The following is a 16178-nucleotide window of genomic DNA, read 5'->3' as shown; positions in this document are numbered from 1 at the left end:
AACCCAATAAATGTGCTGTCCCCGACGTCCCCCCGGGGCCCCGAGCTAAGGCCCTCCTGTCTGCTGCCTTTCTGGCTGGGACATGAGCTACACATTCTCTCGCATTAGAAAGGCTGGCCATGGCCTAAGGCCTCCAAGGCCAACTGCTAAATCCCGAGACCCCTGGCCTTCGTGGGGCACGCGCCACAATGAACCGGAGCTAAAGGGCACCCGTGAGGGATCTGGGCCCGAGACTGCCCCCAGGGCGCCGAGGCTGAGCAGGGCCTTCCCTCCCCTCAGGAGGCGAGTCTCACCCGTATCGTTCCATGTACTGGAGCAACTGGGAATGGGCCTGGCAGAGCTGGGAGAGAAGAGAGAACGGTGTGATGGACAACAGGGCTCTGGGCAAGCAGCCTGGGGCCGGGCAGCAACATCCCAGAGATGCCTGCCATCAGGGTGAAGGGCGGGTTCTCGAGGCCCTCAGGCTGGTGGGAGCTGAGAGGGGAGGGAAGGCAGGTTCTGCTGTGTGCCCACTGTGGGTCGGGGCAAAAAGTGACTCTCAGGTAATGAACGCCCCCATCCATTTTCTCTAGGTTGGGAAAGATGTGCTGTCTGCTAAGTGATGGTTCAAGGCAACCGTCACATCCTGGCCTGAGGTCAGCCCAGCACTGGACCGTCGAGCGGTGGGTGTCATGTGGGCTCGAGGGTCAGAAATCAGTGGTCAGATCCCGGCTCCACGTGTATGCTGGCTGGGTGACGTCAGGCACAGTGCTTAAACCTCTGACCTCTGCATCCGGCCCGCTGCAGCGTCGGCGTGCAGATCAGAGGCCCCGCACGCGGTGCAGGCACAGTGGGCAGAAGTCAGCAGTGGTTTCCCGAGGCCACGAGCACCCCTCAAAGCAGCACCGACAGAAGCACCACCCAACCGCATGACCACCTCTGCCTGTCATCCCACCACCACGCTCTGGAGACCGCATTAGTGGCACCCTGGGCTGGAGGGACTCAGGGTGACACAGGCTGGAGAAGAACCACTGGGTGGGCCCCCAGGCCCAGGTCCTGCTGGGGAGCCGGTCAGCATCTGACGGGCCGTGGGCCCTGTGCCCGACCCACCTGGGAGCCGCTGACCTCCACGCTGTGGACGCCGGTGATGGTGTCGATCAGGTTGTGGGCCTCGTCGATGACCACCACCTGGCCCTGCAGCCGGACGCCCGCTGCCTGCCGCGTGGCCGCGTGCAGCAGCGTCTGGTAGGGCAGCACCACCAGCTGGGAGGGGGAGAGGCGGCCTGAGCGGCGGCGGGGCCCCTCCCGCCCCTCCCGCCCCTCCCGCCCCTCCCACCCCCAGCCGGGGTGAGAATGGTCCCACCTCCTGCCGGGAATTCGTGTTCAGGAGACAAAGCTACAGCCACGCACTGTGCTTTCAGCACCGAGTTCTAGGGGGGACGTCAGACACATGAAACAGATGACACTGGAACTGATGGGACTTCTGACTGAACCGAGGGTGGAACAGGGGAGGGCGAGGGGCAGGCCTGGGCCCTGCTGCTGAGCCCCGCCTGCCCCCAGGGCAGCCCGGAAGCACCAAGTTTCCTCAGAACACTCTGGGAAGCACTGGTGGGCCAGAAAGCAGCCCTGGGTTCTGGTCCCGGGGCCGCCACTGCCCAGCTGTGCGACTCTGGGCAGGTCAACCTCTGGCCCTCGGTTTCCTCATCTGCAAAATGGGGTTGACAACCTCTGTCTCAAATGAGGTTAAGGGATAGGGTGGTGGTAACAAAAGTAAAAGCTCTCTCTAGATCTCTTAGGTGCTATGTTGTTACCACAGTTTTCCCATTAAAAGGACACTGATAAAGTGAAAATCCAAAAAACTAGAACCTTAAGGCCAGGTTTTAATACTGGCTCCGTATCTCATCTGCTGTGAGAAAATGGATGAGCCACTTAACCTTCCGGGCCCCAGGTGTCCTCACGTGCAGAATGCAAGTAACACCCGCGCCAGCCCTTCAGCAGGCTATTGTAAAAGAACGAGGGGAAAAGTGCCTTAAAAGTTGAGATCATAAAAGTTTCGGGACATCTTACTGTTCTGCCACACAAGTGCCCACTGACCCCAGGAGGGCAGGGGGCAACTGTGGGGCTGGGGGGCTCCCCAGCCCCCCGGGAGGTGCCACACCGCGCCGGGGCAGCACGCCAACCAGCGCCCGCCCACCAGGCACGAGGGGCACTAACACAGCCGCCTGCACCTTTAACGTCTATCAGCCTTCTCTTGATCATACAAAATTCTCCACGAGTGACATCGCCTTCCCAGCTGTCATTCACATTAAGGAAGCAGCAAGGAAACAGTTAAATCATCCCCAGTGACAACGACATCACTCTGGACACTTGACTCAGCAAGTCTACAGAAGGCGGCTCCCACGGGCGCTGAGGGCGCCGCGCACTCCGGGCGCATGTGGAGGTTTCTGTGCGCTCTGCGTCTCCCTGCGGGCCTCCTCCCACCTTCTGCCCCGGCGTCTCCCGCTGTGGGTTCACTAGGAATGCACCCATCCCTCATGATAATGTCAACTGTCCCCGCAGCCCAGGGCCACCGAGGGCCCCTCCAACACTACAGACCCGGAGAGACTGACTGACGCGTCATCGGGGGTGGTGTGTCAGGCGGTCCCACCACGGCCGGTGACACCCTCCTGAATTAAGAGTGAGAACGCCCTCCTAGGCACACTCAGAGCCTAGAGCCACGGCCCCACCTCCGGGTCCTCACCTGCGCTGCGGGAATGGCGAGCCGGCTCCCGTAGTAGGGACAGGCCCGAGCCTCCCTCCCCAGGGTCACCAGCTGCTCGATGTCCTTCACCTCCAGCAGGACCTCGTCCCGGAGGAGCTGCAGCCGCTCGTGGCTGTAGAAGGGGCAGGTGGCTCGCTGCCGCCGCTGCCGCCGCCTCTCGGCCGCCGCCTCCTCCTCCTCGGGGATGCCATTCCTCTCTGAGGGGCGCAGGGGCAAAGGCAGAAAGAGGGACAACTGTCCGGGGCCGGGAGCAGGTTTGGAACATCCAGACCCGCGTCCCAGAACTGCTGCTTCGGTCTCATGGTAACATCTGGCATTTTACTTTGTCTTCTTGAGAAAAAGCCTGTAAAATCGCCTCACGGCCGAAGCTTCAGACTAGACTCGGACTAGAAGGCAGAAGCCCTTCCACGCAGGGCTCTTTAGGACGGAAGCAGGGCTCCCCGTGTCCCCGCCACTCCCACCGGCCCTCCCCGCTGGGGCGCCCAGCTCGGGGTGGCGGCTACCACGTCTGCTCCTCTGCATCTCTGCACAGCGGTCATTGATGAGCTGCACGGAGCCCAGCCCTCTCACCTCCTCGTTCACACAAAGGCTCTGCAGGACAGAGGACAGAGGAGAGACGTGCTGATAGCAAGCCTGGGGCTCCCGTCTCCCTCCAGGCCAGCAGGCCGGAGGGGCCGCCCTGCCCTGTGCAGCCCGCTGGGCCCTGCGTCTTTCCAAGCCGGCACCAGGGCCCAGACACCTGCTCACCTGCCGGGAGCCGAGGCAGACGAGCCGGGTGTCCTTGCCGAAGGGGCTCTTCTGCACCTCGTGCACAAACTGTGCCAGCTGGGAGTGCGTCCGACTGCAGTAGTAAATCTGCTCGGGAAAGGGGGGTTCAGGAGGGGACCGTGACACCCCAGCATTCTCCACAGCAAGGAGCCAGGGACTGGGAGGCCCTGTTCACAGACCTGAAGCAGGTGACCACCCACAGCAACCTCAGGGAGGCCCAGGCCAGGTCCCAGGGCCCCCACCCCACAGGATGGCCTCCTGCTCCCCTAGTCACGCTCAGCTTCTGATCTGGCCGCCCTGGGGGGCTCGGCCACCTTAGGAAAGGGAGTCCCCCTCAGTGCAGATTCCTGACGTGGAAAGGAGGCCCAGAGTCTGGGGGTGGGGGTGGGGGAAGGGTCACCCCCCCAGGGCCCGGAGGATGGGCTGGCCGTCAGACAGGAGGAGGCAGAACTGAACGCTCTCTCTGCTCTCCTCCAAGATTTAGGAGAGCAAGGAGAGGCAAGGAGGAAAATGGGGGAGAACATCGCATTTCAACAGAGAAAAACCAAGTCTTCCGTGCGTGAAAGCTGAGCAGGGTCAGAACCACGCACACCTCGAAGCACCCTGTGCAAATACAGTCACACCGACGAGGGGACCTGCACCGAGGGCTGAGCGCAGGGCACCCCGTCCCCCGCCTCCCACCACCCCAGGCGGAGGGCAGCAGCCGGGGGCCTTGGCCCGAGGCTGTCCCCAATGGCCGGGGGTGCAGGAGTCTCCCTGGTGCCCAGCCCACCTGCCCAGGGAGCACCTGGGGACTAAGTGGGGTTGGGGCTGGAGACACGGCCCCAAGCCCCCACCTCCTCCCTGGGTGAGAGCCCTCGACACAGCAGACGACCCCGGACGTGGCGTCTCACCTTGGTTACATGTTCTTCCTCCAAGTCATCCTCATCCTCGTCTGCTCTGAGAGAAGGAAAAACATACATGCACAGAAAGTTATCTTCTCAGGCTTTTGCTTTTTGTTTTTGCTCCCCAAGAAGTTCTATTTTTTTTAAAGGCAGAAATGCATATTGCCTTGGGCTCTGAGAGGAGTAAAGAACTGTCCAGGCAGCTGTGTGAAAGGCCTGGATTCAAGTCACACGCCACGTGGTGCCCCAGTCAACAGGACCACATAAGGTGACCCTGTGTTCAGAGCCAGCAGGTGTGTCCCCAGAGGCCGGGGCACGGGGAGCCTTAGAAGCTAACCTGCAAGATTAGCCGAGGCCCGGACCCCAAACAGCACTTTTTTCCTGAACATTCACAGACTCCACTCAAGTTCTCTACTCACGTTGTCCCCAAGGGGCCCGGGGGAGGAGTGGGATGTGCGAAGCGAGCGGGGATCTCAGCCCTGAGCTGGGTCACAAGTGTTAACGCGGATCCTGAACCCGTGCCTCGAGGCAGGCATCTGAGCACCTACGCGGGCAAGACCAGGCCCTGAAGGTTTCACGGGGAATTCAACCACGTTTAAAGAAATCATGCCGATCCTTCTCAAACTCTTCCAAAACACTGAAAAGGCGGGAACACTCCCAAACTCGTTTCACGAGGCCAGCACTGCTTATACCAGAGCCAATAAGGACACCACAAGGAAGCTACAGGCCAGTGTCCCGCTGAAGAAAGATGCGAAAATTCTCAACGAAACAGCAGCAAACCCAATTGAACAGCACACTGAAAGGATCATAGTCCACGATCAAGTGGGGTTTATCCCTGGGACACAGGATGGTTCAACATAAGCAAATCAATAAATGTGAATAAACCACATAAACGGAATGGAAGTTAAAAACCACATGATCATTTCAGTAGAGGCAGAAAAAGAGTTAGACAAAATCCAACAAGTTCTCATGATAAAAACTCTCAACAAAGTGGGTTTAGAGGAAACGCAGTGAAGGTGGAAGATCTACACGCTGAGAATTCCAAGATCTTGATGAAAGAAACTGAAAACACAAACAAATGGGAAGCAATCCCGTTTATGAGTGAGAATTACTGCTGCTAAAACGCCTGTGCTACCAAAAGCCGTCTCTAGGACCCGTGCAGTCCCTACCAAGTTTCCAGATAGAAAAAACATACAGAACCATTAAAATCCTAAAAATCATACAGAACCATTAAAGACCCCGAACAGCCGAAACAGTCTTGAGAGGAAGAACAAAGCGGGGGGCATCAACACTTTCAAACTGTATTACAAAGCTATGGGGATCCAGAGCAACACGGGCGTAGAAGCAGACACACAGCCTGACGAGCACAAGTCAGGGCCGAGAAGCAAACCCCTGCGCTCACAGGCACCAGCACTCGACAAGGGGGCCGAGAACACTCAGTGCAGAGAAGACGGTCTCTCCAGTGCACGGTGCTGGAAAAAGCTGAATCTCCACATGCACGAGAATGAGACTAGACCCCTATCTTACACCACTGGCAAGTCAACTCAAAATGGATTAAGGATTTAAACCTAAGACCTGAAACCATAAAACTCCTAGAAGAAAACATAAGGAAACAGCTCCTCAACATTGGTGTTGGCAGTGATTTCTTGGATATGATGCTAAATGTGCAAGAGAGGTGAAGAAGCTGCAGAAGAAAAGCTTCAAGCCGACAGACGCTCGTTCACGAGGTTTAAGAAGGAAGCCGTGTCTGTGACATAAACGTGCAGGCAGAGCAGCAGGCTCCTCAGGAGACGCAGCTCAGATCCCTCACGCACGTGGCCACCACCACCAGCCTTGCGCTGGGGGAAGACGCCGTCCAGGACCCTCACAGCTGCAGAGAAGTCGGCGCCCGGCTTCAGAGGGCAGGCTGGTTCTCGCAGGGGCTGAAACAGCCAGTGACTAACGTGAAGCCAGTGCGCCCTGACCATTCCGAAAACCCTAGGGCGCTTAAGAATGACACTGAATCCACTCTGCCTGTGCTCTGTTAGTGGGAGAACAAAACCTGCCGGCAGCACACCGCTGACAACATGGTTTACTGGAAATTTTAAGCCCACTGCTGAGACCTATTGCTTAGAAAAAAAGATTCCTTTCAAAATATTGCTGCTCACTGACAAGGCACTGGATCACCCAGGAGCTCTGATGGAGACATTCAGTCCTGCTTGGACAACATCCATCTGCAGCCCGTGGGTCAAGGAGTCACTTAAACTTTCAAGTCTTACTATTTAAGAAATACATTTTGTAAGGCTGTGGCTGCCATAGACAGTGATTCCTCCGATAGATCTGGGCAAAGTCAACTGAAAACCTCCAGGAAAGGAGTCACCATTCTAGACGCCACGCAGAACTTCCACAATTCACGGGAAGAGGTCAGAACGTCCGCGTTAACAGGAGTCTGGGAGAAGCTGGTTCCAGCCCTCACGGACGACTTCGAAGGGCTCAAGACTTCAGAGGAGGAACTCACTGCGGATGTGGTGCAAACAGCAAGAGAACTAGAATCAGACGTGGAGCCTGACGATGGGGCTGAACTGCTGCAATCTCAGGGTAAGACGTTCACGGGTAAGGAGCTGCTGCTTACGGATGAGCCAAGAAAATGGTTTCTTGAGATGGAATCTACTCCTGGTCAAGGTGCTGTGAAGACTGCTGAAATGTCAACAAAGGATTTAGAGAAGTCCATAAACTTAGCTGACAAAGCAGTGGCAGGGTTTGAGAGGAGTTACTCCAATTTCGAAAGAAGTTCTCCTGTGGGTAAAATGCTATCAAACAGCATTCATGCTACAGAGAAATTGTTTGTAAAAGGAAGAATCAATTGATGTGGCCAACTTCACTGTCTTAAGAAACTGTCAAACTCCTGAGTAGGAAAGAAAAAAAAAAGAAACTGTCACAGCCACCCCAGCCCTCAGCAGCCGCCAACGTGGAGGCCAGACGAGCCACACCTGCAGGAGACGCGCCAAGGGCATCTGTGAACTTAAAGCCTGAGAGAAGAGGGAGGCCCTCACGGGGCAGCGCGGCCTAAAAATGGCCAGTCGTTACCTTCAGTGCTTCCAGTTCACACAGGAGCTCAGAGCTCACAAGTCAGAAAGCTATGAACTGGGACCAGTCAGTGAAAAGAACAGCTTGGGCCGAGGCCACCTGGAGGGCTTCCCTCCCAAGCCGCACTCGGCGCGGTCTGGTATTAAGGGCCTGAGGCTCAGAGCCGGGCCGGCGGCCTTGGCCAAGGCGCAGCGCCCTACCGGGTGGCGGGGTCCTGTGACAGCGTGGGGAGACGCCGGCTCCAGCCCACCAAGAAGGTTGGCCACTGCTGTCACCATTCCATCCCAAGGGGCAGCCTGGCTGGGAGCAAAGGGCCAACTGCTGGCATCCCACCCTCGGCGCCCTGTGAGTGACGGAGAAGCCGCCTCTCTGGGCAGAGGAAGGGGCCGGCTCCCAGGGCCCCTGCTCTTACCCGCTGGCCGCGCCTCTGTCCTCGTCACTCTCGTAGTCGGCCAGGACCAGCTCCTCCTCCTCAGAGGCCAGCTGCTCGGAGCCCATCCCTGCAGCCAGCATCTCCCTGCTCAGGTGGAGGAGATGCTCAGTCTCTTCATCTTCCTGTCTCTGTGGAGGCCCCCGGCCGGTGGGGACAGAGAAAGAAGCCTCAGCACAGGTGTCCCCACCTCTGGGGCGCAGGCAGCCTCGGGTGGCCCCACTGAGGACAACACACACGCCATCCACACAGGGCACAGGCTTCGCCGCTTCCTGGCGCCTTATGGGACTGGGGAGGCGGAGGTCCTGGTCACTCGCCCCGACAAGCTACCGCTACCCGCGAGGACCAACAAGTGTGACATGGGCTGGACGGTCCTGGGGACGACGCTCACCGGGCGCTTGGCGGCGGACTTGAGCCAGGCGTGGTGCCGGCTCTGCTGCAGGCGCTCCTCTCGCTTCTTCCTCCGGACCTGCTCCTCCTGGGGGGGGGGGGGCAGCCATACGGGAGGGAGGGTCTGTGGGAGCCCCAGACCAGGCCTCTCTTTTGGGGGGCGGGGAATTAGGTTTATTTATTTTCATGTATTTATTTTAGTGGAGGGACTGGGGACTGCACCTAGGACCTCGTGCACGCTAGGCACACGCTAGGCACACGCTCTACCGCTGAGCAGTACCCTCCCTCAGCCAGACCTTTCTTAAAGAGCCAGGGGCTCAGTGCAGGGCCTCTTCGCACGGGCAGCTCCCCCTTCCCCGGCCAACCTCCCGGTGCTGCAGACCCTGGGCCCCAGGGCCCCCAGCCACGCTCACGGCAGGAAGTGCGCACTCCCTCCCAGAGCCACGGGCTCTCAACCACGTGCACCCCTGAATCCAGGCCACAGCCACTGAAGCACACGGCCACTGGCGACAGTGAGGTCCCCTTCCCAGGTGGGGAACTGTGACCCCTTGTCTAGGAAAGGCCTATAGACTCCAGCTTAAACTCGGCCCGGGAGGCGGATGGAACACACGCCATCCAGCTCGGATCGACCTGATACCATCACGGAGGCCCAGCCACCGGGATCCCCCACCTCTGGTAACCCGGTCTCACTCTGAGTCGGTCCACCAGGTCCCTCTCTCCTTTCTTCTGCACAAACTGCGTGACCCAGTCGGGCTCCCCTGAGGCCCCCGGGGTGCCTGGGGTCTCCTGGCAGGACGACAGTGAAGGGAGGTGTGGGTTCTGGTCCTCCCCGTCGTTTAAGGGGGCGGCTCCAGCCTCAAGAAGACGAGCCTCCTCTTGGCGTTTCTTCCGTTCAAAGTCTCGGAGCCAGGAGAGGGCCCCGCAGATAAGACTTAAGGACTTTCCCTACGGGAAGAGAAGTGCCCTCAGAGAAAGCGCCCCAGACCACCTTCCCCACTCTGTTTAGAGCCTTTAAGGACGGCCTGACTAAATACCAGCCCTGGAGAGGAGGGGAGGGGGCGGGTAGGCAGAACCGGTGGGAAACACAGGACAAGGGGAGAAGTGCAGAGAAAGTCTTCAGTCTTACGGCGCACTGTTCCCAGAGGACGGGAAGTGGCTTATCCAGTTACATGTAAGTACTGCAAGTTACCACAATTAGGAGAATGGGGAAATCTGAAAATAGTCCAAGAAAGGAATCGAGGCCAAAAGCCCGCACAGCATGAAGTCCCACACCCGCCCTGGCTGGCGGCGCCGCACCGGCTCTAACTTGCATTCAGCGTGGTCGCCCCGGAGCCCCGTGTTCAGAGGTTTTTAAAGCAAACCAATTACTCTGGAGAACACAACTCCTCACTTAAAGACCAGAAGTTTCCATTGGTCCTTGTGACGGGTTGAACTGTGTCCCCCCCCCCCCCAAATTCATGTGTGAAAGCCGCGACCCCCAGTGTCTCCTCACGTGACCTTATTGGGAAGTCCAGTCAGTGCAGGTGCATTTAGTCAAGATGAGGGGGCCCGACCCGCTAGGACAGGTGTCCTTTTCAAACGGGGAGATTTGGACACACAGACAAGGCAGACGGATGATGTGAAGACGCGCGGGGAGGGGCGTGCAGTTTACGGGCTGCAGACAGGTTGTGTTCGACAACTTAATTCAGAGAAACGACTACGACGCAGAAAGACCACCAGGGAGAACCACTCTGCTCACTTCAAGCCGCGAGGCCTCTGCCGGTGGCCGCGGACGGGCCCTCACCGTCCCCCAGACCCTCCCCAGGCCCGACCTCTCGTACTCACGGTGCCCGTGGGGCTCTCGAATATCCCGACCTTGCCAGCCTCCAGCACCTGGTACAGCGCTGCCATGAAGTCCTTCTGGATGGAATAGGGTGTGAAGGGAAAAGGGAAGTGGATGCCACCAGCCTCCTGGGTTTTGTCAGCCATGGGCCTGGGGGAGGAAACCGGGGCGCTGTGAGTGGCCCGGCGTGCTGGCCCGAGGGAACAGCCCCTAGGGGTGGTCCCTGCTCGCGGGGGGCTTTCTCCCTCCGGTGCACACTTTCCTGAGTGGAGACCATGCTCCCTCACGCACCCCTCAGGAAGCCTCTCCAGAAGCGTGAGGGCCACCAGCGACACCGACCCGGACCAGGGCGCAGCCCCGGGAAGGCCTGCGCCCTGGGGTCGGGATTAGGCCCGGAGGCGTCGCGCGGTGACTGCTTTCTTCCCCTGCGTCCCCTGCCTCTCACCCCTGCACCGGGAAGGCCGCAGAGCCAGCGCAGCTTCTCCCCGGGGCACCCCCACCCTCCCCGCTGGGCCTCTCCACTCTGCTTCCAGCCCCCCCAGCCTCCGTTTCTGGTACAAGCCAGGGCCGCCCCCTGAAAAAGAGCTTTCCAGGGGGCCCCCCGACAGGGGGAGGTCTCTGCAGGGCGGCGGGGCCCCAACTGGAGGGGCTTCCCAGAACCTGCAGGCCGAGGTCTGAGCAAACGTCTCTGCCCCGTGTTTATTTCATCTTTCCCCTCCCTTCTGACCCTGCTCTCTCCGTGACCGCTTTTACAGCCCCTTTCTTCCTTTAATCACCGTCGTCCATCCTGGCCCCATTCTCTCTTTGGAAATCACTGCTCTGAGCTATTTAAGCAGGCTCGTCAGACCTAAGTCCAAATACGTATAAATCTAAGGCCCACGTACACCTCTGCTACGGAACTGGCCTCGGGGCAACTGCAACCAGGTCAGGTCCCTCCCGAGGGGAAGGGCCTGCGTGCTGTCCTTCCCAGGACAGTTTAGGGGCAGGTAAAATGAGAAGGACGGAGGCGGAGACATAACCAAGAAGGACGACTTAGAACTAGGATACTTCATTTAATGGTCAAACATAAAAAAATTGTAAAAAATTTTAAAAAAAAGAACTAGGACACTTCAAAATGAGGGGAGGCGAGTGACCAGAAACCCACCGCAGCACAGAGGGGGAGAAAGGTTCTGAGAAACTTGGAGCACCTGCCTTGTGCCAGGCGCTCCGCCGGCCCTTTGACTTCTGTGGTCTCATCTGACCTGGACGACACTGGTGGTTGGATCCTGACGCTTACAGAAATTAAGTAACCAAAGACTTAGCTCAAAAAGGAAATCCAGGGTCCAAGCCCAGGGCCACACGGCTGTTTTAGTCCAACTCATGTGGTGACAAGAGAGAACTAGCTTAAGTGAAAGGGAGATTTACTGAAAAGATAAAGAATACAGACCACCTGGGGAAACCAAGAACAGAGGCCACTGACAGGGTGGGACTTCCTGCAGGCTAGCACCACAGAGCGGCTCAGGTTCCAAGCTGGCTCCAGGAACCACCAACAGGTAAACGCCACGGATTTCCATTCTGCGGCCCCGTCACATGGCAGGTGGAGCATGGCTGGCTTCCTCTGCACACTCACGGCTTCTGTTCCCTAGTGCCAGCCGGCACACGGCCTCTTCTGCCCCTCGGCCTCCTGGCTTCCGCTCCCACTGCCAAGCCAAGTCTCTTCATGCCTCTTAGTTCTAAACCCCAAGAGGAAAATCTGACCAGCCTCTCCTCTCAAGACACATGCACTCCAATGTTCACAGCAGCACTATTTACAATAGCCAAGACACAGAAGCGACCTAAATGTCCATCCAGATGACTGGATAAAGAAGACGTGGTGTATGCATACACACACACATACACATACAATGGAATACTACTCAGCCATAAAAAAGAATGAAATGCCATTTGCAACAGCATGGATGTACCTGGAGATCATCATTCTAAGTGAAGTAAGCCTGAGAAAGACAAATATCATATAATGTCACTTACATTTGGAATCTAAATATATATATAAATTTTATTTACAAGTCAGAGACAGACTCACGGACTTAGAAAACAAACTATGGTTACAAGGGGGAAGTAGGGAGCAGGACAGATTAGGAATTTGGGATTAACAGATACACACTGCTGTAAATAAAATAAATAAACAAGGACCTACTGTATAGCACAAGGAACTATATTCAATTTCTTATGAGCTACAATTGGAAAAAATTGAAAAAATATACATGTATGTATAACTGGACTGCTTTGCTATACATCTAAAACTAACATTGTAAATCAACTACACTTTAATAAAAAATAAATTTTTTTAAATTACGTAATCTGCTAAAAAATAAAGTGAATCTTATGATTAAAAAAGAGAGATCACTGGACAGCCTACAGACTGCTGGGGGGGGCGCCAGGAGTGCTCTAATCAGCCTGCACCCCATATCTGCCAGCCCCTCTGCTGGGCAGTGGGGTCCTCAACATTTAGGACTCAGCTCACCTCCTGGGGGAGGCCCTCCCTCCATCTGCCACCCTCCTGTGGTCCAACACCACCCCTCCTGGTACACACACACCGCTCTGCTCTAAGTCACTCTTTTACCCCGTTACCCTGCATTTCATTTCTTTCTAGCGCCTAGCACCATCTGACCATATTTTATTTACTAGAAAATGCGTAGCATAAAAGGAAGAACGGCGTCTGTCTTGCTCCTCCCGGCCACAAGCTCTCAGAAGAGGTGCTCAGGCACCCAGCAGTCACTCAGTAAAAACCTGGTGAAGAGCCAGCTTGACGTGAGAGCGGTGGGTGGGGGTTTTTGTTCTTCCGAGGTGTGGGGAGAGGAGGTCTGTGACTTCAGTATCTAATCCGAAGGCCAGTTCTTTAATGGTTTCAAACTTTTCACGTGACCTCACCACGACCCTATGCAGTCAGAATTTTTATTAGGTCTGTTTTACAGATGACGAAACTGAGGCTCTGAAAGGTTAAGTGACTTGCCCACAATCACTTAGCAAGTGCCTGAATCCAAGATCTGAAGGCACACCTGCCAGACCTCCCAGCCCCCGAGCTGCACGTTCCACCACTGATCCTCCTCCCATCGGGGTAAGTGGGGTGAAAAGACAGACTTGGTTACCAAACTTCAGAAAGACAGCACAGAACAACACGGAGCGTAAGTGTTACTTCACGTCTCCGTGGGTGGCAGTTACAGATCTCATCATTCCAGAAGCAGCACAGCTAAGCCATAAGGTAAAGAAGGGTCTAGATAAACCCACGAATAATGGATATACTCAGGGCTACTGAGGATGTTCGGTGTGACTTCTCCTGACCTCTTCAGGCTGGCTGCGTGGAGGACGTGATGAGTTCTCCCTAGAACCCCTGCCCGCGCGCAGGCACCCACGGCACAGCAAACCTCACGCTCGTCAGATGAGGGAAGATACGTGAAAGCAGGTACACACTTGTTCTGAAAGTGTTCATTTTCTTCAGTCTTCAATTATCACTTATTTACTCAGGTACTAACTATTGCCACAGACTGAATCGTGTCCCGCCTCCCCCAGATTCATGTGTTAAAGCCCTAACCCCCAACGTGGGGCTGTATGTGGGAACAGGGCTGTGGGAGGTAATTAACATTAAATGAAAAAGCTAATTACGATTAAATGAAGTCCTGAGAGTGGGTCCTAATCCTTATAGGGACTGGTGGCCTTGCAAGAACAGGAAGGCTCTCTCCCAGTCACGTGAGGACATGGTGAGAAGGGGGCTTTTGCAAGTCAGGAAGAGGGTTCTCGGCAGGGGCGGACGGGCTGGCACCTTCATCTTGGACTTCAGCCTCCAGACCTGTGAGGAGCACGATTCTATTATTTAAGACCCCCCCCCCGGCCCTAGTCTATGGTGTTTTGTTATGGCAGCTTGAGCAGATGAGACGCCTACGTTCCAGGTACGATCCTACTGTTCGGCTCCTAAAGTGACTTAACTTCACACACCTGGCAGACAACACGACCCCAAGAGCTGAGAAGCTACTCTGCACCTGCTGTGAACCCAGAGCCACCGCACGCTGCGAGCTGCCAGTGCCTAACACACACGCTCACCTTGGTCCTGTCTCCCTCCCAGCTCCGTCCTGAGAGCCCTCACACCGTGCTAAGCTTTATTTCCACTGGTCAGTTCCATCCATCCCAGTCCTCCCGCCTGGACGCTCGGCCTTGATGCCGGGAGAGGCAGAGGGGCTCTGGGGTGGGAGCACCCAAGTGGGACCCCATCTGTATCCTCACGCAGGTTCACATCCCTGAGCCGGTTCCTCACCTGCAGGAGGCGGGTAACAGCGCACACTCCGGCGCTGCAGAGACCAGCAGGTAAGACAACGGAAGCTGCTCCCCCAGCACGGCGCTCGGGGAGGAGGCCGACCGTCCTCGCCCCGCAGCACCGCCCCGCTCTCCGGCAGGCCCCGCCCCGCGGCCTCCCCCGCCCTCCCATTGGTGTCTGGCCTGCCAATCACATGCCGGCCCCGCCCCAGGTCTCGGGCGTTTTCCCGCCGCCAGTCCACCCCGCCCCTTGGCTTTTCCACCGGAGTCTGTCCTTTCTCCTCTCGTCCTCAGCTGTCTACCCAGAGCACGGCGCTCACCTTCTTCACCCGCAGGGCTGCTCCGCCGAGGCCAGGCAGCAAAGGTTCACAGCTGAGCCTGAAAGCCGGGCGCGGAGTCCGCGGCGCCCAGGGGAGCGCGCCACACGCTGCACGCTCTGCGCCACTGCGCGTGCGCGTCCCGGGGCTCGGCAGGGGCGGGAGTTCTCCCTTCTGTGCCTTTGCGCTTGCGCGGCGGGCTCGGGTCGTCTCCGTTAGCGTCGCGCGGGAAAGCACGCTGCGCAGCACGCTCCAGGCCACTGCGCGTGCGCACGCCGTGGCTCGCCTACTATGGCTCCCTTTAGCGCCGGTGCGCGTGCGCAGCGGGCCCCGCTGAGCCATCTCATGCCGGGAATGCCAGGAGAAGGGTCCTTGGGCGGCTGTGACGTTGGTGCCCTTCCTCGCCCCTCCCCGCGCCAGGTGCGGGATGTTTAGGCCCCTAACGCCTGGGTTCCTAAGTAGTCGCTTGACTTAATCAAATTGCCGTTATTTCCGAACACCAGAGGGGCTGGTGCCCGTATTCTGGTCCCGAAAACGAGTCCTAAAACCGGGTTCCTCTGGTTCATGCTTAACCTCAGTCCAAGCCTTGACTCCCTTTCTTGCCCAGCCCGTTTCCCCCAGGACTGAGGGGAATCGAAGAAAAGGGGCCTGGAAGCAGAGCAGGACCCTGCAGGGCCTTCCCGGGTATGAAACCCCTGTGTCCTCGGTTTCTTGTTGATGGAAAAAGGCTTTAGTCTTCTGGGCAGCCCCCAGTTCCAAAGGGAGGCACAGGCAGGTACTAAGTAGGGAGGCAAGGGATGTAGAGACAAAGGAAGGCGGTTAAACATGAGAAGTGATGGCAACAGGTCAGCAATAAAACAGCGCCCTCGTCCCACCTGGAGGGGTATACGGAACCATCTGACAGGTATCTTTGAGTTGTTCTGTAGAAACTAGACCCACCCCCCAGGTGGAGAATGGTGACTGTAACTGAGCAGGACCCTGTGGGGCCTTCCCGGGACAGACCCTGCCCCCATATCCTCTTATATAAAGCACTGAAAGTCTCGGTTCTTGGATTCAGAAGCTAAAGTCAGAATAGTGTTTGTCCTCTAAAGTTTGGCCATCTCACCAACCCCCACCATCTACACCCCTGTCATCCTAGCTGACACCTCTCTATTCATGCAAAGGATAAGGCCTTATACCTGAGGTATTAGGATTCTCCAAAGAAACAGAACCAAGAGAGTGTAAACCTATCTATCCATCTATCCATCCAAGAAGAGACAGGCAGCAGAGAGATTGAGTTATTTAAAGGAATTGACTCACATGATTATGGACGCTGGCAAGTTCCAAATGCATCAGGCTGGAGAGCCAGGGAAGACTGATGCCACAGTTCAAGTCCAAAGTCCACCTGCTGGCAGAATTCCGTCTTGCTTCGGGATTTAGTCTTTTGTTCAATTCAAGCCTTCAACTGATTGGTTGAGATCCACCCACATCAGGG

The 16178-nt window shown here is 56.9% G+C and overlaps 1 protein-coding gene and 1 long non-coding RNA gene across 4 annotated transcripts in view; one reads left to right on the top strand and one right to left on the bottom strand.

Annotated features, from left to right (window-relative positions):
• The window catches only part of LOC106728925, an 8789-nt gene extending 7715 nt beyond the window's left edge, over window positions 1-1074 (top strand). The window contains exon 5 of the long non-coding RNA XR_004317196.1: window positions 573-1074. This is a non-coding gene — a long non-coding RNA (uncharacterized LOC106728925). The remainder of the gene's footprint in view (window positions 1-572) is intronic.
• Window positions 1-16178, bottom strand: part of DDX11 (DEAD/H-box helicase 11) — a 25501-nt gene extending 9323 nt beyond the window's left edge. The window contains exons 1-12 of one of the 3 annotated variants that reach the window (XR_004317194.1): window positions 16004-16178; window positions 14708-15482; window positions 10103-10250; window positions 8969-9223; window positions 8280-8366; window positions 7871-8019; window positions 4402-4447; window positions 3488-3595; window positions 3244-3331; window positions 2720-2937; window positions 1090-1242; window positions 294-340 (exon numbers count right to left, since the gene is read on the bottom strand). Coding sequence is in view for 2 of the 3 variants with exons in the window: in XM_032473139.1 (XP_032329030.1) it covers window positions 294-340; window positions 1090-1242; window positions 2720-2937; window positions 3244-3331; window positions 3488-3595; window positions 4402-4447; window positions 7871-8019; window positions 8280-8366; window positions 8969-9223; window positions 10103-10246 (1295 nt within the window). In the remaining variant the exon portion in view is untranslated. Of the gene's footprint in view, window positions 1-293; window positions 341-1089; window positions 1243-2719; window positions 2938-3243; window positions 3332-3487; window positions 3596-4401; window positions 4448-7870; window positions 8020-8279; window positions 8367-8968; window positions 9224-10102; window positions 10251-14707; window positions 15483-16003 lie in introns of those variants that run through there. The other 2 variants (XM_032473139.1, XM_032473138.1) reach the window with 2 other exon arrangements.

The sequence above is a fragment of the Camelus ferus genome, chromosome 34 (genome assembly GCF_009834535.1).
Source record: "Camelus ferus isolate YT-003-E chromosome 34, BCGSAC_Cfer_1.0, whole genome shotgun sequence".
Lineage (NCBI taxonomy): Eukaryota > Metazoa > Chordata > Mammalia > Artiodactyla > Camelidae > Camelus > Camelus ferus.
This window is presented reverse-complemented; position numbering and strand designations above follow the sequence as displayed.